General features: G+C 48.9%; 1 protein-coding gene across 35 annotated transcripts in view; it reads right to left on the reverse strand.

Moving 5' to 3' along the window:
* Positions 1-678: 678 nt before the first annotated feature.
* LOC105466295 (argininosuccinate lyase-like) overlaps positions 679-27,111 on the reverse strand; it is a 177,962-nt gene continuing 151,529 nt past the window's right edge. For 24 of the 35 annotated variants that reach the window (XR_011622510.1, XR_011622508.1, XR_011622498.1 and 21 more), the window contains 5 exons: positions 20,652-20,708; positions 12,047-12,115; positions 11,196-11,300; positions 6,757-8,305; positions 679-1,875 (listed from right to left, as the gene is read on the reverse strand). Coding sequence is in view for 2 of the 35 variants with exons in the window: in XM_071095261.1 (XP_070951362.1) it covers positions 20,347-20,454; positions 20,652-20,708 (165 nt within the window). In the remaining 33 variants the exon portion in view is untranslated. Of the gene's footprint in view, positions 1,876-6,756; positions 8,306-11,195; positions 11,301-12,046; positions 12,116-19,128; positions 20,709-27,111 lie in introns of those variants that run through there. The other 11 variants (XR_011622504.1, XR_011622516.1, XM_071095261.1 and 8 more) reach the window with 6 other exon arrangements.

Genomic DNA, 27,111 nt, shown 5'->3' on the forward strand with positions numbered 1-27,111 from the left:
GCAGTATCTTCTCATTTTTAAAAGCTGAAATAGCCGGGCGCGGTGGCTCACGCCTGTAATCCCAGCACTTTGGAAGGCCGAGGCAGGTGATCACGAGGTCAGGAGATCAAGACCATCCTGGTTGACATGGTGAAACCCCACCTCTACTAAAAATATAAAAAATTAGCTGGGCGAGGTGGCGGGTGCCTGTAGTCCCAGCTACTCGGGAGGCTGAGGCAGGAGAATGGCGTGAACCCGGGAGGTGGAGCTTGCAGTGAGCTGAGATCCGGCCACTGCACTCCAGCCTGAGTGAGACTCCATCTCAAAAAAAAAAAAAAAAATATATATATATATATATATATAAAAAAGCTGAAATATTTACATTATTATATATTACACACACACACACAAACACCTCCCCCACAATTTCTTTCTCCACTCATCCATCAATGAACAGTAACTTGATCCCATGGCTTGGCTGTTGGGAACAATGCTGCGGTTGGGCAGGGGGAAGAGAATGCAGATATCTCTACAAGATGCTGATTTCATTTCCTATTGATATATAATTTATGAGAGGGATTGCTGACCCATAGAGTAGTTCTATTTTTAGATTTCCAGAACCTTCATACTGTTTTCCTTAATGGCTGTACTTAAATTCTAACCAGCAGTGTACAAATGTTCCCTTCTCTCCACACCATCACCAATGCTTGTTATTTATTGTCCTTTTTATAACAGCCATCCTAACAGATGGGAGGTGATATCTCATTGTTATTTAACCAGAAACTGTAAAAATCCTACAAGAAAACATAGGGCAAAAGCTCCTTGACATTGGTTCAGATAATAACTTATTAAATATGACACTAAAAGCACAAGAAACAAAAAACAAAAATACAAGTAGGAGTACATCTAACCCTAAAGCTTCTGCACAGGAGAAACCAATCAATGAAAGTAAAAAGCAGCTTATGAACTCGGAGAAAATATTTGTAACAATATATCTCATAAGGGGTTAATATCAAAATACATAAGAAACCCACACAACTGAATAGAAAAGAGAATATTCACCAAAATCTAATAAACTGATTTAAAAACAAGCAAAGAACCTGAATAGACATTTATCTTTAAAAAAAAAGATATAAATATGGCTAACAAGTGCTCAACATCAGTATTCATCGGGAAAATGCAGATCAAAGTCCTCATTTACTTTATATATTATATATATAATTTATTTCACATAATAAATATGTGTACAGCAGGTACAGTAATCTGCATCCTACAACAGAGGACCCTGAGACTGGTGACTCGGGGATGCATCTGCATGGAGCCGGCCTGGGGTGGAGTGGATGGTGCTGAAGAGGACAGCGGATGACGTAGATCCAGGGGCAGCGACTCACTTGGGACCCCTCAGCAGAGGAGCCTCGGTCAGTCCCCAAAGCTCAGTAGCACCTTGGACAGAGGACAGGTGGGTGAGGTTGTCAGAAAAGAATGGTGGGAGGAGGACAGCCAGGTGCCCCAAGCCAGGGCCCCTGAGAACCTCCTGAGGCTAGGAATTGGGTAGAGGGCCAAGCTGGCCACCTGTGGGGCCCTCAGTCACCCTCATTACCTCTGGTGCCACAGCAGCAGTGCACAGCAGCCCAATTAGTAAGTGGACAAGGCAGGCATGTTCATGGATCAGAGTAGTCTTGCTCAAGGGCTTTTACAGGATGAAGGTAAAAGAAGGGCCACTGTGGCTGGAGAGAGGGTCACAGTCTCTGGGTCAGACACGATGGAGAAATGAGGAAAAGGGAAGGGGTGGTGGCCAATATGCAGGAGAGGCTGGTGGACGTGCGATGGTCAGAGTCTATTAGACAGGATGGGCTCCAGGTGCATCCTAGGTGTACTGGGCACTTCTCAGCCTTCCTGGAATTGAGCCGGGTGATGTGGTCACTTCTGGGGAGACTGTTGTCAGGGCCCAGCCACACACCCCTGGGCAACACTGTCCCATCTCAGGACTGGACTTGCTCAGCTCCCACAGGGGACGCTGCCTGCAGCCCAGGAGGGGCAGCCCCACTGTGCAGCCCGAGCCCCCATGGATCCTGAGCAGTCCCTGCCTGATCTTGTACTCCTTCTGCTCCTTTGCCCCAGCCCCTCCTGAGTGTCAGCCAGCACGGAGGCCTTGTCTGTCCTTTCTTCCCTATGCAGGCTCCTGGGCTGAGACCTGGCCCCCAGCCTGGTCCAGGTCCTCAGCTCTCCTTCCATTGCCTTACAGTGAGACAGAACTGCCCCTGTCTGTGCCCTGGAGGTGGAGGTAAGAGCCTGACCCTGCTGTATGGGGGCTGCTCCATAGATGGGCGACTTGGCAGGGGGTGTGTGATGCGGAGGCTGTGGCCTGTGGGCATGCGTGCTGGGAATGGGAGTGACACACCGTCACTGGGAGAGGCCACAGTTCCTGCTGAATCTCACTCCAAACTCTAGCCCTGCAGGCTTTGTACCACAGCCACCACCGAGAATCACAGTAGTGTCTCAGGAGTCGCTGCCCGCTGCCCACCAGGCCCTACCTGGAGGCCAAGACCCAACCAAAGCCCAGCGTGTCTGTGCCCTGGGAACAGTGTGTCCTGTGGTCATGAGGCCAGGCCACCAGTGGCCACTCATCAGGGGCTTGGTTCTGTCCTATTCTGGCTCCTTCCAGTTCAGTCCCATCGGGACCCCTAACCACATGACCCAGCATCCAAGAATCACTCCAGGAAACCTGGCAGCTCAGCTCACTCCATCACTTCTTACCGACAGCAAAAACATCAGGGCATCAGACATACAGATAAATGCCTATAAATGCTTAACTGGAATAAATCTAGGTACAACAAGAAGGCGCAGCTGTGAGTGAGGGTCCCCCATGACTGCTCTTCAGGGTTTAGGACAGGCGCCCATTGTTGCTTCCTGGTGCTGCCTGCCTCTCAGACAGGGCAGGGCACACTTTCCTCACCAAAAGGACAACAGGCCTTGTCCCTAGCTCTCCTGCCCATCCCTGCAAGGATCACCTTGCTGGGAGGAATCCGATGCCTGGGGATGGGCCGCTTCTAAGGCAGGAACAGGAACACCTTCTGGACACCCCATAGGAAGGAATAAATCCAGATCAGAGTTCACAACCTGAGCTCTTGCCCACTCTTCATGAAGAGGCCCAGTCCTAGGCAGACTGAACCTCTCCTGAGGAACTGTGTAGCCAAAGACTGGAAACTTCCAGAATCCTTAGACTTGGATCCCCCTTGAGGTCACCCTGAAGTCTGTCGCACCAGAGCATCTTCTGTCCATAGATGTCTTATTGGGTCTACAAATGAATACTTACAGAGGTCTGGGGCCCAGCATAGTCACTCCTACTGAATGTCGAGAAGACAAAGGCCAAGAACCCAAGGAAATACCAGGTCTGGCCCTTCCACACCCAACCAGAGTAGGATGCATAGGCCAGACTGTGTCAGAAGCCCAGTTACCCAGATGGAGGGAAAGTCAACCCCAAGGGGGCGGAAGGGATCAGTCACACATCCTGGGCAGACAGTGGTGTGGGGAACACAGGTGAGCTGCACGCTGCTGACTTTCCCTGGCTATGGAAATGAAGTATCTGCAGAAAAAGCCCCCTTTCCTTGCAGAACGGCTGTTTTATGACAGCAGTTTTGACAGTGAGTCTTGTGTCTGTTCTGAGGCTTGGCACTGCTCTATAGAAAATGGAGCAGGCCAAGATGTCCTCAGTGAACATGCACCAGAATGACCTAGATGTGAGCCAAACCTTCACAAGCCACGCCATGTTCAGAGAATGCTGCAGCATCAAGTAAGGCAGGTGGGGCCTGGAGGGTCCCAGGGGAGGTGGGGAATCCGGAGGGATGGGGCATCTGAGGGACAGTGGGGAGGTCGCAGGACAAGGGTAGGGTCTCAGAGAAGAGGGTGACAGCCCAGCCTACTGCCTGGAGATCTGGCCTTCAGAAGGGTCTGCAGAGGGGCCCGGAAGAGTGAGGTTTTCAGGGCAGTCCAGGGGGCTCTGAACACCTCTGCTCCTTCCTCGAAGACAAGAAAATGTTGTGCACCCAGACTGCCACCTTAAAGTGGCCCCTACAGTGCTTGATTGATGGGACAAGTGTGCACAGGAAACCCAGTCCAGGGACCCTGCCCAGGGGTCTGGCTCCTCCAGAAGGACCCAGCTCCCCTCCTCTGCACAGGAGGCAGAGGAAGATCCCTGCAGGGCACACAAACCATGCCCTGCCTGAGAGAGGGCATCGCACGGCTGGGGCTGGGACTCAGGGCCAGCATCCTGGGCAGACTGGGCCAGGACTCATCTTGGGAGAGCACTTAGGGAGCCCCCTCTTTCAGGGGTCACATTTGATGGACATAAGAACACCCCTATAAGGAGCTGCAGGACCTTATCTGATCCAGCCTCCTGGGGGAGGTCTCATCCCATGCAGAGGGGGACCCCGACACCACAGACTGAGGCCCCAGTAGGCCCTGCTCAGGTCACCAGCCCTCCACCATGAAGGGCCAGGTCCTCCCATGCCTGCTGCTCCCACAAACCCCTACTTCAAGCTCATCACAAGCTCATCCTGAGGATCTGGTACATCTGCCTTCTGTAGGGCAAGTGCATGCTCATAGCCAGGGCACATACAGCATTGAAAGTGCACAGAACCCTGTCCCCATGTGCCCGAGAGTGCCGAGGGAGCACACAAGCACACAAAACCTGGCCCGAGGGCAGTGCTCACGCTGTCCACAGGACCCTCTGCTTTAACCCAGAGGGAGGGCCAAATCAAGTCAGGCCTGGTGGCCTGGACAGGGCACCATGAGTCCTCCTGGAAACTGAACCCACCCCGACACAACTCGGATGAAAGCCATGAGTGTGGAGACCACTTCCCTGCCGGGGCCTCCCCCCATTTGTGGCCTCCTGTGCAGAGCTGGACCCCAGGGGTGTCCAGAAAGGACCCAGCACTGCCTAGTGTGAGGTGCCCATGGCAGAAACAGGGTGAAGGCACAGACCCCTCCCAGGAGACCCCTCCTGGCCTGATGCCCAGCCCCAAACCTAGACCCCTCTCCTGAAGTTCTCCCTGTTTGTCCTGTGGGAGCTTTCCTAAGATGCACTGTCCCAGGCCTGGGCTCTGGATGATGATGTGGTTGTGAAGCACTTTCAGGCCTCCATGGCTGAGCTCAGAAAGATGCACTGTGACCACTGCCCCCAACGTGGTCTCCAGCACCAGGTCCCCTCCTGAGTCACCATCTAAGACAGTAAATAGTGGGGAGTGCCCAGGACCCTCCATCCCTGCTCCCCAAGCCTTCCTTTTCCTTCTCCTCTTCCTTCTCTAAGAAGCTTCTAAAAACAGGCCAGCTGGGCCCCAGGGCAGGCGCTGGACTCACCTCAGTAACAGGGCAGGGGATGAGGGCAAGACCCCTCCAAGCCCCCACCACACACTTGCCCTCCTGCCCTAGAAGAACCCTGGAGGCCCCTGGAGGGCTCGGTCCTGTCTGTGCTAGCTCACACCCATAGCTGCCAGCACCAACAGGGCCAGAGTGCAGTAGGGGTCCCCACTCACGAGTTCCTATACTATACGCAGTAAACACCCCCACTGTGGGATCAGCAGGGACACTCACTCACGAGCGCCCATACATACCCCAGGCGGTACACACCCCTCACTGTGGGATCAGCAGCCTGTAGGGGTTTCTTCAGTGTCAGACCAGGTGGGTTACTAGAGACCCCAAAACTCCAAGGACCCAGATATCTGGGGCCTAGCCGTACAAGAGTCAGATGGGCTTCGGGGAGAAGTGGACCAAGTTTGCTTTCCATTCAGCTAGGATGGCCCTGGTCCTGGAGTGAGTGTCTCTGGCACCCAGTCCTCTGAGGGCATCCCTTAGCATGGAGACCCTCCCCAAGGACAGGCTGGCCCTCCCTGGCCCACCAGCCCAGCTCCAGAAGCCCAGAAGCTGACCTTAGGCCAAGGCCCAGCAGCACAAGAAGAATTCCACAGAGCCCAGGGCAGCAGGCCACTCTCTGGGGGCCCAGTGGCTCAAGATGTGGCAAGCCTGTTCCTATCTCAGGATAGACCATGGGATTTTTTTGGCGATTTCTGTGTTGGAATTCTCTCCCAAACACCCCATGGACCTGGACATCCGGATCTCATGGTATCCACAGTGTAACTTTGAGAAGGGATTCCAAACCCCTGTTCTTTCTACATCTTCCCTGGACACCCCATAGGACAGGCCCTGGCACTGAACCCCATCAGGACCCCAACAACCAGGCCTTGCCCAGCCCACTGAAAACCCAGCGGTAGGGCCATAGACACTCCCCTTGCATGGTGGCACCTGGATTTGACCTTTCTCAGGGGCCACTGACCAGTACAGCCTTAAAGGAGCCAAGACTGCACCCAGATAACCCCAGACAGCTCCTCAGCCCGGAGAAATCAGTGTCACTGGGGAAGCTGGACTCAGAGGCTGCTGGAGGGGAGGGGGATTGTGGCATCTGCAGAGCCCTAGCCAGCCAGCAACCTGTCATGTGTCCCCATGCCTGCCCACTGGTGTGACAGAGCCTCCCTTACAGGGCAAACATCCCAGACCTACAGATGCCCAGCCCAGCCCAAGCCCTGGGAGAAAAGGGGCCCAGGGGAGCCACGGGTGTCACAGAAATAGCCAAGATAACAAAACAGGGGACTGAGCTTCCTGGGGCACTGGCCAAAACTAGAATTTGGCCCAGGGAAGGGCAAGCCCCTTAAAGCAGTGTGTGAGTACACAGGGCCCCCACAAGGCAGGGCATGCCTGGCAGGGCCAAGTCAGTGATGTTACCAGGCTCAAAGAGCAACCATCCACATCGCCAAGGGTGGGATAGGAGCAACTGGACCAGCATCCAACCTCTTCAACTCAAGGAAGCAGCGATGGCTGGACTCCTGCACCCTGAGTGGCCACCATCTGACCATCGGTGGGGCAGAGGCCAGAGACCATTGATCTATCGGGTGGTCCTAGGGCCCTGCTTCCACCGCACAAGAACGACTTCAAATCGCACGATCAAGACGAAGCTGTGCAAGAATGGGCCCAGGAGCCCAGGTCCTTGCCAGGTGTCAAGGACAGAAATAGTCAGAAAAGTTGTCTATGGTCAGAAAAAGTCAGAAAGGTAGTCTCATTCCTTGGAAGGAGGCTCCAAAGTGGAGACCAGAGCTGTAGCAGGAGGAGGGGCTCCTGGTGGCCCTGAAATAGGCTCTGACAGGATCCCAGAGTCTGCTGTTCTGTCCTTCTCTTTCTCCTTTTCCTTGAGGACTTGGAATCTCCCCCCATTAGATGGTGATTCTGCAGCCATGGACAATCAGTTTACAGAAGGACTTCTCAGTGGCCATTTCCGCAGCCTGCCCTGTGGAAAGCTGATGAGAGCATACTGCTGTCTCTGCACAACAGTGACCATCCGGATCTCGCCCACAGGTAGAGATCATTTCTTAAATCTGTCTCAGTAATGGTATCCCCCAGACCATCAACACAGAGGGCGGGCAGACTTCCTTGCTGGTGGGTCCAGATGAAGCGTGGTTGAAGCCTGCTCTAGAAGCTTATCTGCTACGGGGTCATTGTTTCCACATGTTGTTCTTTAATATTCTGATCAGCAAGGGGGTCATGTGGATCTGCAGGCTTCTCATGTCTGTGCGGACACTCCTCTCCTCTCTCACCCTCTCCCTTTACCCATAAAGGGCAAATGTAGGGCTTATTCCTTAGATAGCAGAGTGTGGTCTGGGCCAGTTTGGGCAGCATGTCACTGGTGCATGTGGCTTTCCCCAGCGGGAGAGCTGGTCATGTTCCATTAGGGTTAGAAAATCCTCTCTCCATCTCTGCAGTGGCCTTTTAAAGACAATTCTGCATCATGAACCTGGATGGGCAGTCATACTCCAGGTGTGAGAGGCGGGGCTGAGGGACATTTTCTGCAGGCTCAGCACCCTTCAGTCTTCTTGGAATGCATGTGCACCACACAGCCCCAGCCAGACACTGAATGGCCAGGCACAGATTTTGCATTTTTTTCTCATAGTTTTCCTTTGGTCATTCAGATACACGGATTTTCTCCAGGACGTGTGTGACACAGAAGACAGAAGCGTCCTCCCAGTTTTGTCTGTTTTAGGTGCTGGAGCCCAGAGAGGTCTCCTCTTGAGAGGGTCGGTCGGCAGGCAGCAGTAGCTTTTCAGGTGGGAGAGAGGACCCCCACAATGCTGGCAGCCCCAGTTCTTTCTGGCTGTGTTCTTGAGACAACTGCCTTTGACTACATGTGATTCATCTGTCTTTACTCAAGGCAAACCTCGCTCCCAAGGAATCTCCGTTCTTGGAGGAAACTCTTGGCTTCCTGGTCTCTCCAAGAACTGGCCTGGAAGAGACAGAGAAATGTGAATGCACTTTGAAATACAGTGTATACTTGGTGCTTTTCAAAGACCCTCCCTCTACACCTACAGGGCTTAAGGAGACCTTGCGTCTGCTGCTGGGAGATGACAAAATCTTAAGTGAGAAGGTCAAGAACCAGAATCACTAGAAAAAGAAATGTTCAATCTCTAAACGCATAGTTATGTTGGGAAACATCTGTGTGTCTGGATATTTATTGTGTCCAATCGTGGATAAAGACTCAAAAACTCACGGGGCACGGTGGCTAATGCCCTTAATCTCAGCACTGTGGGAGGCCAAGGCAGGTGGATCACCTGAGGTCAGGAGTTCAAGACCAGCCTGGCCATCATGGCAAAACTTCATCTCTATTAAAAATATAAAAATTATCGGGGCATGGTGGTGTGAACTGCAAACCTAGCTACTTGAGAGGCTGAGGCAAGAGAGTCATTTGAACCCGGGAGTCAGAGGTTGCAGTGAGCCAAGATAACCCCACCGCACTCCAGCCTGGTCAACAGCCTGGGCTGTCTCAAAAAAAAAAAAAAAAAAACAGCTGGGCATGGTGGCTCATGCCTGTAATCCCAGCACTTTGGGAGGCTAAGGAGGGCAGATCATGAGGTCAGGAGATCGAGACTATCGTGGCTAACACGGTGAAACCCTGTCTCTACTAAAAATACAAAAAATTAGCTGGGCGTGGTGGTGGTTGCCTGTAATCCCAGCTACTCCAGAGGCTAAGGCAGGAAAATGGCTTCAACCTGAGAGGTGGAGCTTGCAGTGAGCCAAGATCGCGCCACTGCACTCCAGCCTGGGCAACAGAGTGAGACTCCACCTTAAAAAAAAAAAAAAAAGAAAAGAAAAAAACAACCAACAAAAAGAAACCTCAAAAGCAAAAAGCTTTTGGCTAAGTTCTCCTGGCCTGGAAGGGCTCTTCCTTTGTTTTACGTGCAGGCAGGTGATCTGTCCTGAAAAGAGGCCTGTGGCCCCTTCCTGGTCACAAAGTCTTAATTGGTAAGAGCTCCAAGTACACAGAGCCACAGGCCCATCAACCATGGAGCTGCCTCTGCCGCCCAGGATGGAAACTCAGGGTAAAGGTGACTGAGGCTAGAACAAAAGGATTAGGGAAAAAATGAAAATTAATTTGAAAAAAATTAAACCAAAATATACTAGCATGAAGTAATTTTTATTAAAGCTTTGTCTGTGAATAAGTTAAATATGGTTAATCACAGTACTGTACATAATAACCTAAAATTTTAACTATTGGCCAAGTGCAGTGGCTCATGCCTGTAATCCCAGAGCTTTGGGAGGCCAAGGTGGGAGAATTGCATGAACCTAGGAATTGGAACTAGCCTGGGCCACAGAGTGAGACCATGCCTCTGCCAAACAATAAAACATTAGCTGGGCATGGTGGCATGGCCTGTAAAACAATAAATAAACATGAAATTATAACTACCACAAACTAAGCTACAATATTTATGTCATCACAAAGTAATAGACAATTTATTTCAGTCCAAAAGAGATAACCAAGAATTGATTTCAAAATCAATTCAGAGCTTTGCCTTCTCTGTATGGTGGAAGAGCAAGAAACAGACTCCCTCTGGCACCAAACACACAGGAAGCCAGACCAACCACATGAACCAGATGTTTCCAGACACTAGAAGCCTCTGCAAGGAGCACAGGACTGAGGTCTGGAGGCTGAAATCAAGAGAAGGGGCTGCGTTGCTGCCCCAGCTTAGAGTCTGCAGAGCCTCCTGGCAGTGCAGGGTGGGAGGACATAGGAAGAGCATGGAAGTCCACATGTTAAGGAGACAGGGTTGAGAATGTGAGGAGAGAAAAACATATGACTGAGTACCAGAAAGTAGGGAGGAGTGGCTGAAGTAGGGGTAAGATTGGCGAGTAGAACATGGGGGCTCATTGAACCAATGGCACGTATATGGGTAAATACCAATCAAAATAAATAATATTACCCGGTACAAAAGGGAAAAGGGCACCCTACACTTTTTTTTTTGAGACAGTCACCCAGGCTGTAGTGCAGTGGTGCGATTTCAGCTCACTACAACCTCTGCCTCCTGGGTTCAAGTGATTCTCCTGCCTCAGCCTCCTTAGTAGCAGGATTACAGGCACGCACCACCAACCGCAGCTAATTTTTGTATTTTTAGTAGAGACAGGGTTTCACTATGTCAATCAGGCTGGTCACGAACTTCTGACCTCCTGATCCACCTGCCTCAGCCTCCCAAAGTGCTGGAATTACAGGTGTGAGCCGCCGTGTCTGGCCCACCCTACATTTTTTTCAGAGCATTTTCACAAGAAAACTTGTCATTATGAGTATAATATTGTCCAAAAGTAGCAGAGGAGTGAATATTTCCCAATATATTTTAGGAAGCTAGTATTACTGTCCAATAGAATCAGAGAAAGGCAATACCAAAAAAGAAACCCTGTAAAATAGTATGCCTCATGAAACTCGATGTGGAAATCCCCCAAAAAACACTATTCAACAGAACCACATGCTTCACCCATGGGTGAATTTCTTCAGCCACATGCTTCACCAATGGATGAATTTCTTCTAGGAATCATAAAGATTTGGGGATATCAAAGGAAATCTTTTATTAAGAATCAAAGTTGGAGACTCCTATCTTGAGTTGATTACTTTGAATTTTTGGTCCCAAAATACATACAGGACCAGGTCTAATTCTATGTGATCTTTATCACACGCAGCCAGATGCTGAAGAGAAATAGATACAACAGCAATATGGGAGTTACCCTCTCTAAAGCCCAACTGAAAAAATCCGGAGTCAGAAGTTTCACAAACAAAAAAACAACATACTTATTCTGAACCAGAGAAGGAGAAGTAATTCAAACATTTAAATTGCTATGAGAATACTGACCTGTTAGAAACTGAAGGAGCAAGCAATGCTTCTAAACGCCACGCTTTTCCATCAGAATACAGAGATAGACAACCTTGAATTTATCCAGTCATAACATTAATTTCCCTAAGAAATAAATCACAAAATAAATATTATACTCATGACATATTCTCTGCCTAAAAGAAGGCAAGATAAACTGAGCAGTTAATTATCAGTGTAATAAATTATGTACAAGAATCTTATTGCTGCATTTTTTAACAACAATGAAACTAGAACCAATCTAAATTTCTATCAAAAAATAAACAGTGAAACCAATCTTGTATACCCATTCTTTGGAATACATTTAAGACATTAAAAATAGAGAATTAGAATCTCATGCACTGATTTGGAATAATGTAAGTGATATATTGCTTATGAAATAGCAAAATAAAAACAATATAGTATGATATAATTTGTGTTCAAAAACTGTACGTGTATTTATCTATTTATCTGTCTTTTTTTTTTTTTTTTTTTTTGGAGTCAGGGTCTCACTCTCTCACCCAGATGGGAGTGCAGTGATGTGATCACAGCTCACTGCAGCCTCAAACTCTTGAGCTCAAGGGATCCTCCCCCGTCAGCCTCCCAAAGGGTTGGGATTACAGGCGTGAGCCACCGCACCTGGCCAACTTTATGTGTATTTATAAATTTATAGAAAGCATCCAGAAGAATAAACATCAAGCTATAATAATTACTCCTAAGAAGCGAGTGAGTTTGGAAAGAAGAGGAAGACATGGGAGACTTTCACTACATAAATATTTCTATGATCGACATTCTTAAAACAGCATGCATTTCTTTTATAAGTAGAAAAAGAGGAAAAATATAATCATTGTTACCATTTGGTAAGAGGGCAATAGTTTTGTTTTCATCAGTATTTGTATTGCATGTTAGTACACAGCACAAACCTGAAAGAGAAGGCCCGGAGGAATAATTAGAACAAAAAAAATCACACCTCAAAAAGTGAGAGGGTGTTATCTTTACATATCAACAAGCGTTCCAGGTGAGTGTTGGTCGGGATCTACTGCTGCTCCAGCTCCCTCAAATCACCTCAAATCAAATCTACGCCCTGACAAGGGGAAGGCGGAGGATAGGAAGGTCAAGTGCCAGTAAGTGCTCTCCCCAACCAAAGGCGTGTTTCTGCAAGTTTCCTGTTATTAAGAAGAAAATGGAGTCCTAATGGGATGTGGACCCCTTCGGGATGCTGGCAGAGAAACACAAACTAGAATATGCCATAATCATACCTTAGAGGAAGACTTCTAGGTTGAGACTTGAAATACATGAAAAGCTTGTGTGAAGTAAATAAAGCTACTCTACCTCTCCGAGTGTCAGTTTCCTCACTTATAAAATGGGGATCGCATGCCAACATCAAGTTGTTGCCAGAGTTAAATTCACAAAGATATTTAAAGGTGACTGTTAATGCAAGAATCCTCTTTATTTAAAAACAAACAAACAAAAAACAAACAAAAAAACAGCATCGGACTTCAAATACACAAAAGAAATAATGTTCATGTGGCCAAGAGGAGATGATCAGTTTTCTAAGCAGCCTGAGCATGTGAGAATGAGGTCTATCCCTAACTAGAACTCTTCACAGCTCCACTGAAGAGGACACACATGGGGCCCCAAGAAGCTAAGTGCATGGCCAGTGTAGAGTGACTGGTGAAGTGAGGATGGAATCCCAAGACCCCCTGAAATGCAGTTACACAACAGGTTCCCAGGAAACACTGGAACAAATCAGGCAGTTGAGCAGATACTACCAGGAATGGGGTGAGTAGAGAAGGGTCAGAGCCACAAATCTCAGCAGAATACACCAAACTGCAAGGATCTCCTGGCTCTGTGAACAGGAACTGTGGCTGCATCAGGACCAATCTTGTGAGGCAGCTATTGGGGACAGCTGAGATCACGTGTTTTTGCAGTCACACAAACAGCAGCAGTGCCTCTTGCACACAGACCACAAAACCCTCTCCCTTCACCTTTAAGGTGATGGATGATGGATGTCCTGATGTTACAACATCCCCACCAACACTTGCAGGCAAGTGTATTTAGAAACTCCCACCTAAAGAGGGAACAGTAAGGAGTAGAATGAGAATATTGGGGGATGGGGGAGGAACGCAGGTCCTTGACCCCACAGACTCTACTGAAAACAAGGGAGCTGCTGTGCTGTCATCTCCCTATACTTCATCTTGCCCTGACCATAGATGCCACATTGTTCTTGTTCCTTTATTTACAAAGGCACTGATGAGCCCATGTGTAACTGATCCTGAAGGAGTAAATTCTTCACAAAGTACAATAACAGTGTCTAATATCCATGACCAGGGTTTTTAGGGGTTTTTATTTATAGTAACCCTCATTCAGGAATCACAAATGAAGCCTGTTGGAATGTGTAATATGAACAATGCCTTATTTTCATGTAGACTAACACCTTAGTTTTTACGGATTAGACATAAAGGCATAAAAGCTGTCGCCCTTACAGAATCAAAGCAACTGTCCCTGAGGACATATGGAATTTAGGGACATCAACTATTAGGAAGCTACACAAAACTAGAAGTGCTTCCAGAAGTTTCCGTTAGACAGAAAAATTCAACAGATCAGCCCGAGAGAGTAAAGTTACCTCTGTGAGTTCTGGGGGTGATCAGCTTTCCATTCAAAGCAAAGATGTGAAGCCTGAGGAATTTCAAAGACTCCCCAGGTGGTCCACACCTTGAAAGTCACTCTCACAAAGCTGGAACACTACCTGTTCTTGAAGATCAGGTTGCCATCTGTGTCTTTGAGACACTGCCGCAGTCAGGCCTCAGTTGAGATGAGGCCGATGATGTGCCAATGAAAACACCTAAACCATCTCCATCTTTAGGTAGCCATTTGGGGGACTTTGCACCAAATCGGTTGGTGACAAATGGCGCACCAGAGACACACGCCTGGGAAGTGAAATTTTCTCCTCGGATTTTAGCACCTCCTAGGTAAACCAATGACCCTTTCTGCCGCCTCAACATTCGCAAAAAAGGCGCTAGTGAGGGTGACATTTTCACGAAGCCACAGTCCATATCACCCCCTGCAAAGCTTTTAACTTTTGCACTGCGGGTCAGGCGGCGGATTTCTCCCCATAGTGGCTGCACTGCGCTCTGGCTGGAGAGAAAAGAGGGCAGCGGCACAATGGACAGCGCCTGAACCTCAGGCCAGTTCCCACAGCAACTTAGGAAAGCAGGAGGCTCCCTGGGCTGGAGGAGGCGCGATGCCCAGGAAAGACCCTGGGTGCAGGTGGGAGAAGGAACTCAGCCGAGCAACAGGAAGTGGGATGAGGACCACACCCGTCCGAGTTTGACAAAGGCGAGGCGCACTTCGCGGCGTCACGCCCTCCTCACTGCCCACCCTGGACCTGCCCCTCCTGTCCCCTACTGGACTCACTTCCCATGGCAAGGAGGTGCCCGCGATCGGTAGCCAGCATCGCTGTGGAATAGGCGAGGTCCACACTGCCCTGCCCAACCCTCCTGGGCCGCCCGCCTCCTCGCCATGCCCCTGCTGGGATTCTAGTCCAGCCGCCTTTCCACCAACGGGCAGAGAACCGTTAAGAGCTACCGTTTCCAGCCTGCCTGGCCAGGCGCGCGCCGCTTCGCTCCTCCCCCCGAGAGTTTCGCCCCGCTCCCGAGCCTGGGGCATGCTAGGATTGTAGTCCCGAAGCTCTTGAAACAAAGGGCGGGAGCGGTGAAGAGACTACATACAGCTCTCAGCATGCACGGCAAGGCCTGCACAGCCGGACTTCGCCTTCAGGACTGTGCACCGCCTCCTGCTCATGCTGACTGGGATTGTAATCCGGTCGCCCTGGGATGAAAAAACTGGAAGCTTAATCAAAGTATGCCAGGCGTAGCTCCCCCCTACCAATCCACACCTCCCTGTGTCTGGAGCAGTTCTGCCATGCCAAGGGGAGCCTGGTTGTTCCCAAACCTCTCCTGCCTGCCAGGCGACAGCGGGACCAGCGCGGCTGATGGTATCTTGTAATTATGTCACTACCTCCCCTTAAGATGCTGGCTTCATGCTTCGTCAGTGCCAGAAGTTTGATTTCTCACAGAGCAGCAGGGGACCGAGAGCTGCTCACAAACCCGTCAGGGTTCCCATAGTAACACTCCTCCTACTGGAGCCGAACTCGCCTGCCTCTTCCCTCGGCTCCGCCCCTTCTCCTCGCCCCGCCCCTTCCCTCGGCACCGTCTCTCCTTCGGCACTGCCCCTCCTCCTGGCCTCGCCCTTGACACGCCCCTTCGAACATGCGCAGTGTAGTCCTTGCTTAGGAATGTGGCTAATGTCCAGACGTCTGACAGTTCTCCGACTTCTTGGCCTTCCACGTGGGACGCTTTCTCATGAGTGTCTGAAACCGTCAGTTCACTGCCAGAAATGGAGATACATGGTCCCTGATAACCTGACACTTGCCTTTTCTTTTTTTTTTTTTTTTTTTTTTTTTGAGATGGAGTCTCGCTCTGTCGCCCAGGCTGGAGTGCAGTGGCCGGATCTCAGCTCACTGCAAGCTCCGCCTCCCGGGTTTGCGCCATTCTCCTGCCTCAGCCTCCCGAGTAGCTGGGACTACAGGCGCCCGCCACCTCGCCCGGCTAGTTTTTTGTATTTTTTTAGTAGAGACGGGGTTTCACCGTGTTAGCCAGGATGGTCTCGATCTCCTGACCTCGTGATCCGCCCGTCTCGGCCTCCCAAAGTGCTGGGATTACAGGCTTGAGCCACCGCGCCCGGCCGACACTTGCCTTTTCAAAGTCACTACTTCCTCTATCCTCTGGGCTGTCACAAATCTTCCTATGCACCCCAGGAGTGCCCCTTGAAGCCACATTCACCACTTCTCTGTCCCTGATCCGGGCTGGTTCCCAGGCCTTGGGGTCCTAGTGTGGACCTCCTGGAGGTAATTAACGCAGGGGCAGGACCAGGGAGCCCCTTGGTCCTTCCCAACACATGAGGGAAGTTTGTGTGGTGAGGTCATGAACAGTGTCGTGTTTCTGCTGTAAATAGGGCTTTCTTGGAAACACTTAATTTCCCTTTTTAAATATTCCTTTGGAACCACGTTTAGTAATTTGATGGTGAAACTTAACAGCGATAATTCTTTGAATCCATTTTTCTTTTTCTTTCTTTGAGATGGAGTCTCGCTCTGTAGCCCAGCTTGTAGTGCAGTGACTGGATACGGGTTCACTGCAACCTCTGCCTTCCGTGTTCGAGTGATTCTCCTGCCTCAGCCTTCCCAGTAGCTGAAATTACAGGCACCCGCCACCACACCTGTCTAATTTTTGTGTTTTTAGTACAGATGGGGTTTTGCCATGTTTGCCAGTCTGTTCTGGAACTCCTGATCTCAAGTGATCCGTCCACCTCGGCCTCCCGAGGTGCTAGGATTACAGGCATGAGCCACCACGCACTGAATCAATTTTAACATTTCGTTTTCCAGATTAACTCAAAGTTCCCCACAACTACACGCTAATGAAACTAGAGGAGGCACAACCTCAGCTCCATGCAGGACGGATGCACAAGAGCAAAAATCTCCGTGGGACGCCTTTCTGGAGCATCAATATTACTGCATGATTTGGAAGAAACAAATCCAAATAATTTCCAACATAAGACACTGGAAATTTAAGAGAAGGCTGGAAAGCCATCTGCTTTTTTTTTTTTTTTCTTGACACGGAGTCTCGCTCTGTCACCCAGGCTGGAATGCAGTGGGGTGCTCTTGGCTCACTGCAAGCTCCGCCTCCCGAGTTCACACCATTCTCCTGCCTCAGCCTCCCAAGTAGCTGGGACTACAGGTGCCCACCACCACACCCAGCTAATTTTTTGTATTTTCGGCAGACATGGGTTTCACCGTGTTAGCTAAGAAGGTCTTGATCTCTTGACCTCGTGATCCACCCGCCTCGGCCTCCCGAAGTGCTGGGATTACAGGCATGGGCCACCGCTCCAGGCCGTCATCTGCCTTTAATACCTGTCAGTCATCTGTGCTTTTTTTTTTCCCCAAGAAAGAAAAGAAACTCTAAGGAGAACCTATTTTTCGTTCTTCTAAGTAGTTAAAATTAGAAATTACAGCAAGTCAATAGAAAGCTCTGCCCTGCCAGTCTCCTAAATCACAATATGGCCTTGGTATGGTTTTATTTACATTTTTTGGAGGGATTTGTTGACATGTTGGGTATAAAAACTGCGGGATTTGGCCAATCTTTGGAAGTTTTTAGCTATTAGTTGGTGATTTATTTTTGTACCTCATTTTTCTGTCCCCTCCAACTTGGACTCAATCTCTCAACAGGTCTCTAAGACTCTTCATTTTCTTTAAGTTTTTTCACTTTTTTATTCAGAACCGGCAATTTCTATTGCTCTGTCTTCTGTTTTTAAACTTTGAATAAGCTCAAAGGTATTTTTTAAATTTCCTATCTCCTTATTGTTTCATAATTTCCATTTCTTTGCTTAGGTTCCACATCTCTTAAAACATTTTCCTTTACTCCCATTAACAGATTTATAATAACTGCCTTTAAATGTGCTGAATTATAACACCTTGAATATCTTAGGATCACATCTACTGCCTGCTTTTTAAATTGTATATGGATTACATTTTCGTGCTTCCTCACACGTCTCAGTGAATTTTAAAGTTGTATACTGTAAAGAATCATTATAGAGACTCTCAATTCTGTTGTATTAGCTTTGAAGAGCGATGTTACTGTTTACAAATGGTTTTAATTGGGCTGGATTCAAACTTCAATACCTATCTCCCTTACAGTGGGCACAGCTGAAATCCTCATTGAGTTCTTATTCACACATAGGTGTATTTGTATTATACAGATGGGTTTCTATGATAATATATAATATAGGCTGAGTGCAGTGGCTTATGCCTGTAATCCCAGTGCTTTGGGGGGCCGAGGTGGGCAGATCATGAGGTCAGGAGTTCAAGACCAGACTGGCCTACATGGTGAAATCCCATCTCTACTAAAATTACAAAAATTAGCTGGGCATGATGGCATGCGCCTGTAGTCCCAGCTACTTGGGAGGCTGAGGCAGGAGACTTGCTTGAACCCAGGAGGTGGAGATTGCAGTGAGCTGAGATTGCACCACTGCACTCCTGCCTGTGTGACAGAGTGAGACTCCATTAAAAATATATATATATATGTAAAATATATTATTCAGGTGTCATCATTATAATCTGTGTTAATTGAACAAGCTACTCCAGTATTACTGAAAACCAGGACCTCAGTTTTGTCTGCTTATTGAATTTTGTATAAATAAAATTATATAGTATGTATACTTTTACATCTACTTACTTTTATACATTATATTTGTGATATTCATTCATGCTGTTGCAGATAGCTATAGTCTGGTATATTTGTTGTTGCTGGGATTTTTGTTTCTTTTTTTGAGACAGCGTCTTGCTCTGTTTCTCAGGCTGGAGTGCGGTGGTACAATGTTGGTTCACTGCAACCTCCGCCTCCTGGGTTCAAGCAATTCTTCTGCCTCAGCCTCCCAAGTAGCTGGGATTAGAGGCATGCACCGCCACATCTGGCTAATTTTTGTATCTTTACTAGAGACGGGGCTTCACCACGTTGGCCAGGCTGGTCTTGAACTCCTGACCTCAGGTAATCCGTCCACCTCCGCCTCCCTAAGTGTTGGGATTACAGGCTTGAGCTACTGTGCCTGGCCAAGAATATTTTTTTTTCATTTTAACAATTTTTAAGAGTGCAGGTCAAAGGAATTAAGCACATTCACATGGTTTTATAAGCATCCTCCACATTTATAGTGGGTGTTTTTCATCTTGCAAAACTAAAACTCTGTACCCATTAAACACCTCACCTACCTTCCTGTAGCCCCAGGAACCACTCTTCTACTTTGTGTTTCTATAAATTTAACTACTCCAAGTACCTCGTATGAGTGGAGTCATACAGTATAGTGAAGAAATAATGAGGAAGTATAATACACCCTATGTAACATATGTTTATTCATTTGAACACAATCACTAACAGAGATCAGTAGTATATGGTGATTATAGAGGAAGAGAGATAAAAAGACAAAAGGATTGGACAGACACATTAAGTTTATGACAATGATGCTCAAGTACCACAGCAGTGAGTCCCCTCCTCCAGTCACAGGACTGGTCATGTCACGGTGGAGCTGGGAGCCCTGTGCAGCTGTCTGACTCCCAGAGCACACGCTCAGCCCAAACTTCACTGAGCCCTGAGGCACTCTGTCCCTGCCACCTGGGCACTCAGTGGGCCCGAGATTCTTCATGGCCTGGTCTTCTTGTCCTTGAGGTCATGGCTGGCCTACAGGGATGGGGCTCAGAAGCAGGTCAGATTGTAGCTATAGGATAGAGCAGCAGCTGTGAGGTTGTAAGAGCCACACCGCAGGCCTCCCTCCCAGTGCCTGCCCAGGGCTCCCATTCAACAGGGCCTGCTGCTGACCAGGGAGCCGTGGCCACAGGCTGTCTGAAACTGACCACAAGACAGAGCCTCTGCCCACTCTCTGTCAATTCGCTAGGTCAATCTGCTAGGCTCTCACCTCTCAAAAGGACTGTGATGCTCCATGGAGTTGAAACAAACCCCATATTTCTCCTGAGTCTGAACATCATAATTCCCTCTTGTCAGAGAAGTGTGATGGGAACCACACCATCCTCACAGGGCCTCCTGAGGACTCAGTTTCATGTGGGTTTCAGCATGGCTGTCACCATCATCCTTTGTGGGAAGAACCAGGCACAAGTGCCCTCAAATTCCCATCCTCCCCGAACCCCATCATGACCCTGTGGGGCCTGCACAACTGGCTCATCATTTGCACATTTGCCAGAGGAGGAAACAGAGGCCCAAAGAGGGCAGCGATGTGCCCAGGCCCTCACAGGAGAGGCTGGCTCCTCCCACACCCAGAGGCCCTGTCCCATCTGCCTTCACCCCACACCCCAACACCACCACTGAGCAGGGTCCCATCCCCTGGAGTCTATGGGTATCCACATTCCCATCCAGGCTCAGCTATGGTGGGAGGGGGACAAGGTGTATTTGGAGGCCTGGTTGAGCAGCACCTGTTTGTCCCAGCCCCACTGGAATTTCTACTCCACACGCCAGGCTTTGTGTCAGACCAAAGGCATCACTTACCCCATGATCCACCAAGGAAGCTCCCTGCACAGAACCCTCTCTTCCTCCACTCAGGGAGTGGCCACCCAAGATGCCATCTCTGACTGACAGGGCAGGGTCTTCCTAAGGTACTGGGCGGTGACATGCCACTTCCTCATTTCCAGGGAAGGTTCTGAGATCTGGTCAGGAAGGATCCACAGGGAATGCAAGAGTCTCCAGATACTTATAAACCATGTGGAGCTTTTGGTAGTGCTCATTGGGCACTGGGGTGAGGATCTTGTGACTGTGACTGATTAGCAATGTCTGCAAAGGACAGAGTGGGGAGCTACGGCAAACACACGTATGTTCACCCCCCCGTTTACCAATTGAGACCCACCTGGCCTGTGAGATTCCTCTGCTGTCCCCATCCTTGGTGCAGACAGGGTGACTCTCCCTGTAGAGGTGCAGAAAGAAGCAGTGGCAGAGGCCTGGCTTCCTGGGGAATTGCTGGGCTAGTCTGGGGAAGGAAGGAAGCCCCACCTACCACACCCACCCCACAGCCTGGAGGACTTTCCATGCCAGCAGGACGGACGAGCATGGGAACCAGAGCCCTGCTCCTTCTGCAGCTCATCTCACCTGCCCAACAGCCCAGCTGCCAACACCACATCCCATTCCGGGGTCTCCTGCCCCCAAGCCCCCAACCTGCCCCAAACATCATTCTGTTAATCCAGGCTAGACAGAGCTGGAGTTTTTCAAGTAAATCTTCAGTGAGAATGTTACACACCAAACACACACACACACAAACACACACACACACACAGATCTGTACACTCCCACACCTGGCCCAGTACCCCTTCCAGCCTAATGTTTTCTCTACCCCCCCTCCAAACACTTGACTCCCATCTCCTGTCTCTACTTTTTCTTGATGTGCAAATCCTGCTCAGTGTACTGTCTTCTCTGAAAAGATTTTTAAATTTTCTGGAACTTTTTCTATGGAGAGGGAAAAGAAGGAAAGATTTGAGAAATAATAAGGTGAAAGAAGAAATTATTTGAGAGTAATAAGCAGATGTGTACATTCAATTGCCTTTTGAGAACCAAAAGGATCAAACTGCCTGGATGAGAATTTCTACGCTGGTCCTGTAAACCCTAAGGGCTCCATGGGTCTGGGGAGGGAGCTCAGTGGAAGCTAAAGCAGCTCCATCTTGGATGTGAATCCACCATGTTGACTTTGAATTAACCCCAGTTCTGGGAATGCCTGTAAGATTTCTACTTGATCTACTATTTCTTGTGTAAGAGTACATACTTACTGTAAATCTTCTCCTTAAGTCAAGGCAACCTATATGTCATCACACAAACTATAGGCTACGATGTGCACCTCATTCTCTTTCTGGAAGGCTGACCTTAAATGTCCTGCACATTCCTATAGTGCATATTTACCCTTTTCCTGTACTAAGTAAGCCCGAAATCTTGGGGGTAACAGCCTGGAGAACTACCTGTCTTGCCACCACTCAAGACCATGTTTCTGTCCACAAATTCCCCCCAATAAATTACCTTTTACTGACAAACTGTATTTGTCTGTCTCATTCTTTGGTTTCCTGACTCCTTTTGTGTTGGGGATCCCTTTGCAGAAACAGCCCTTTCTTAAAACAAGGTACATTGGTCTGTGCTCACATTGCTGGCCTTAGGGAGCTTAAAATCATGGTGGAAGGGGAAGAGGAAGCAGGCAGGCACATCTTACTTGACTAGAACAGGAACAAAAGAGAGAGGGGAGAGGTGCTACACACTTTTTTTTTTTTTTTTTTTTTTGAGACGGAGTCTCACTCTGTCGCCCAGGCAATGGTGCGATCTCAGCTCACTGCAGCCTTCACCTCCTGGGTTCAAGAGATTCTCCTGACTTAGTCTCCCAAGTAGTTGGGAATACAGGCGCATGCCACGATGCCCGGCTAATTTTTGTATTTTTAGTAGAGATGGGGTTTCACCATGTTAGCCAGGATGGTCTCAATCTCCTGACCTTATTATCTGCCCGTCTCGGCCTCCCAAAGTGCTGAGATTACATACGTGAGCCACCGCACCCAGCATACACACTTTAAACAACTAGATCTTGTGAGAGCTCTCACTGTCACAAGAACAGCACGGAAGGTATGGTGCTAAACAATTCATGAGGAACCACCTCCCTGATCCAATCACCTCCCCCCAGGCCTCACCTCCAACACTGCAGATTACAATTAGAGATTCAGGTGGGGACACAGATCCAAACTATACACAGGCCTGTGGGTATGGCTGGATTTTGATGATCACAACTGTTGGCACAACTTGGCTCTTACTTAACCCGACCGTGCCCGGGAATGTTATGGTGTCCCATGGTCCCTGGACTTTCTGGGCACGACTGGCCCATCCTCTGGATTGTAAATGCTCTAGGAGTTTCTGGGTAGGTTTCTGCAAAAGACTTAAATCTGTAGAGATTAGAATAATAGTATCCATATGGTTTTCCCAGAGAATGTCGGGCACATCACTCCAAAATGTCTCGCGTCACTCTAAACCATGTCAGAGAGTTGCGCTGTGTAAGTTTCTCTGGGAGCAACCAAAAGGTACACTGTTGGTCCTCTCAGCTGAAGGCAAAATGGTCCTGGGACTTTGGGTCTAAGGGTATGCTGCAGAAAGCATTTGCCAAATTCAGGACAATATGCCATGGACCTGAGCAAGTGTTTAGGTTTTCCAGGATTTGATGCCTTTGGGGGACAGTAGCACGCATGGCCAGAGTCACCTTATTCAGTTCCAAATAATCAATGATCAACTGTCATAATATCCCAAGAATCAACTGTCATACTCCAGGTGCCATCAGGCTTTGGCACCAACCACACAAAGCTGTTTTATGGGCTTTGTGCAGACATGCAATCCCCGTCCTCTCCAAGTCCTGAAAAGAAGACATGATCTCAGGTCAGGCACGGTTGCTCACGCCTGTAATCCCAGCGCTTTGGGAAGCTCAGGTGGGTGGATCACTGGAGGTAAGGAGGTCAAGATCAGCCTGATCAGTATGGTAAAACCCAATCTCTACTAAAAATACAAAAATTAGCCCAGGTCATGGCACATGACTGTAATCCCAGCTACTCAGGAGTCTGAGGCAAGAGAATCTCTTGAACCTGAGAAGTGAAGGTTGCAGTGAGCTAAGATCATGCCACCACACAACAGTCTGGGTGATAGAGCGAGACTCTGTTTAAAAAAAAAAAAAAAAAAAAAAAAAGCTATGATGTCCTGGATGTTCTGTGCCCTCCTGGGAGGCAACATTGTTTGATGCACACCACTCCTCTTGTGTGGGATAATGTCACCGGCTTCTATTGGCTTCCCCTCAGAGCATGGCTTTTGTGACCCTCACCTAAAGACAGAACTTGTCTAAGGTTGCCTCAAGGACCGTTCCCAGGAGAGTGTTTGTCCCAGCATGTGCTGGGGGATTGGGAAGATGTAGACCCCTCAGAGTCAAAACTTGTTGCTTGCTCTGAAGGGATCAGTGACTCATTCTGGCCACATGGGCCTCTGGTGCCCTTCAATAGCCAAACATTGAAAGAAATATCAGCCTCCTGTCATGGTAGGGGCTGTGGAGCTAGCTCCACTCCTGGGAGAGGGAAGAGGCGGCGGGACCAGCCTGCTCCTCACACTGGCACCCACACTCCATCCCCAGCCCCAAAAATCCCACTCCTAGCCTGTACAGGTCCCAGCATCAGCCATGTCTGCTGTCTACACCAAAACAGCCACTGCTCTGGTCCTCAGCCCTGCCCCTCAAGGCCTGGCCTGGCCCAGCTACCGCCACCGACCACCTAGAGCCCCGGTGAGCTTGAGGTGAGTGTGGGGCAGGTGGGGCAGTTTCTCTTTCCTCTTTTTTTCTCTGCCTGCCACAGAAAATTGGGACCCAGAGCATCTGCTGCCACTACCATCCAAAGCCACCCTCAGAAGCAGGCCTGAGGCTGCAGGCTCCCCGGCACCTCTCCACAGAGCCTTTCTTCCATTTAACCTCCACAGAGGCAACTAACAGAGTGAGCAGCAGCAGCAGGCCTTCCTCTAGGTGCATTCCTCCTCCTCTAACTCGGGGATCTTGCTCTTGGCCCCCAGCAGAGCCTTTGTTCCCTGGTGGACTGCAGTGGCAGAGGCCAGCCTAACACCTCTCTGCCTGACGAGCTCCGGGCTCTTTGGAAATTTCAAACCCCCCATCAGCCTCCTCTAGCCTTCTGGAGCTTTCACAGCATCTTGGCACTCACAGGGCAGCCTGCAGGCATCAGGCGGTGGGTGACAGAGCCTCACATAGGTGCTTGCAGTCATCCCAGGATCTCCCCAGTAGGATACTGTTTTCCCTAGGCCATTCTCTTTTTTGTTTTGTTGTTGTTGTTGTTTTTTGAGACAGAGTCTTGCGACAGAGTCTTGCTCTGTCGCCCAGGCTGGAGTACAGTGGCATGATCTGGGCTCACTGCAACCTCTACCTCCAAGGTTCAAGTGATTCTCCTGCCATAGCCTCCCAAGTAGCTAAGATTACAGGTGCCTGCCACCATGCCCAGCTAATTTTTGTATTTTTAGTAGAGTCGGGGTTTCACCACATTGGCCAGGCTGGTCTTGAACTCCTGACCTCATGATCCACCCACCTCGGCCTCCCAAAGGGCTGGGATTACAGGCGTGAGCCCCTGCGCCTGGCCTCCCAGCCCATTCTTTAGAGTAATGCCGACTACACCAGTTCTTTCCTCAGGCTGAATCAGTGGCTGGAGTTGCCCCAAATGTGACAGCAGGAGAGTTCCCACAAGAGATTGCCCCAAACCGTCCTGAAATGGGGCAGTTGGAATTCCAAAGAAAGAAGCCCCAAAGCCCAGAGTGGTCTGTACAAAGCATACATCAAAGGAGCAGACACACAGAGGGGGCTGCAGTGTATCCTTGCAAGGGACAAAACACAGATGTTCTACCCTGGTATGTCTGCAATGAGTGGGTCTGGTTATGGAGCTTATATAAAGGTTAAGAAATTTGGCTTAGGGCCAGGGCTAGTTTCTATCAATGCTGTGGGCAACATCCTCAACATTTTTATCAGTGCCTGTGAATGTTTGAGACCCTGGCTTGGGTTTAAGCCTGCAGGGAAAAACCTGCGGCTGGCTGTTTTACAGAGTGGTCAAGTTACCCTGTAGTTCTAAGTCTGGACAGAGAAAATAATGAGGAGGAAGTGGGGTAATAGACATTATTCTTCGCTGTAAGAATTTTTTTTTTAGATGGAGTCCCACTCTGTCACCCAGGCTAGAAGGCATTGGTGCAATCTCAGCTCACTGCAACCTCCACTTCCCAGGTTCAAGCAATTCTCCTGCCTCAGCCTCCCAAGTAGCAGGGATTACAGGCGCCTGCCACCATGCCTGGCTAATTTTGCTTTTTTTTTTTTTTTCAGTAGAGACAGGGTTTCACCTTGTTGGCTAGGCTGGTCTCGAACCTGACTTCAAGTGATCCGCCCCCCTCGGCCTCCCAAAGTGCTGGAATTACAGGTGTGAGCCACTGCACCTAGCCTGCAGTAAGAATTTATACTGGGAAGTGGAAGTCAGTTGTTTTTCAAGATTGTTTCATGTATTTGGCTTCCTGTGCATATTTATATCGGTTTTGGTGTGGGGAGAGTTGTCAATTTCTACAAAAAAAATAGCTGTGAATTTGGAGGGATTGTTTTGAATTTCTCAGTCCATTTGTGGGATATTGTTATCTTGGAAATATTAAGTATTTTTATTCTTGAAAATTAGACACCTTTAAATTATTTCATATCTTGATTTCTTTCAGCATTAAAAAATAATTAAGTGTAGGCCAGGCATGGTGGCTCCCACCTGTAATCCCAACACTTTAGCAGGCAGAAGCAGGCAGATTGCTTGAGCCCAGTTGGAGACTGGCCTAGGCAACATGGAGAAACCCGGTCTCTACAAGAAATACAAAAATTAGTCAGGCATGGTGACACACACCTGTAGTCCCAGCTACTGAGGAGGCTGAGGCTGGTGGATCAATTGAGCCCAGGAGGTCGAGGCTGCAGTGAGCTGTGATCACACCACTGCACTCCAGCCTGGGTGACAGAGCAAGACCTTGTCTCAAAAAAAAAAAAAAAAAAAAAAAAAAGAAGTGTAAAATTTTTGCACTTCTATTACTTTTTCTAAATATTTTTGAAGCATTATAAATCAAATATTTACATTTTATTCTTATTGTTGGTTGCTTTAAGTATAATTTTTTATGTGTATCTTGTGACACTGGTCAAGTTATTAATTCTAGTGGTATTTTAGTGAAACTCTTAAACATTTTAATATAAGAATTATGTCATGTGCAATTAAGACAGTTCCAAAAGTTGACACGGGGAAGGAGGGTGAGCAGTCAGGACCCCAGCAGGGCCTGTGGGCAGGTCGCACTGAAGGAAGGGGCCCAGATGATGGAACCTTCAAGTAACCTCACTTCCTTGGTGACAGACCCTCCAGAACTTAAAACTCTGGTAACCAGAAACCCTTATTCTAGACACAGCCCTGTATCGAGCTAATTTTGTGGAGATGCTCAAGAGCTAGATGTTCTCCTACTATATCTTGACTTCCTGAGGCTCTCATCTGTGGAAGGCTTGAAGTGAGGGCATCTTCCAATGATGCAGACATTGGTCCAGCTCTCATCCACAAATCCTCAGGTCACATGGCAGGAGACACCCATAGGTAACACAGAGCAGCTCAGGGCAGACCCATCCAGGCCAGACCTCACCTGTGATCCCATCCGAGCAACCCCACATCCCTGCCCATCATCATGTGTTGAGGGAACAAGAGTTGAGGGTTCCCTCCCTGGACAGGAGCAGGTGGTAAGGTGTTTGGAGACTGATGGGTCTGCCAGGA

This window comes from Macaca nemestrina, chromosome 4 (assembly GCF_043159975.1).
Source record: "Macaca nemestrina isolate mMacNem1 chromosome 4, mMacNem.hap1, whole genome shotgun sequence".
In the NCBI taxonomy this organism is placed as follows: Eukaryota; Metazoa; Chordata; class Mammalia; order Primates; family Cercopithecidae; genus Macaca; species Macaca nemestrina.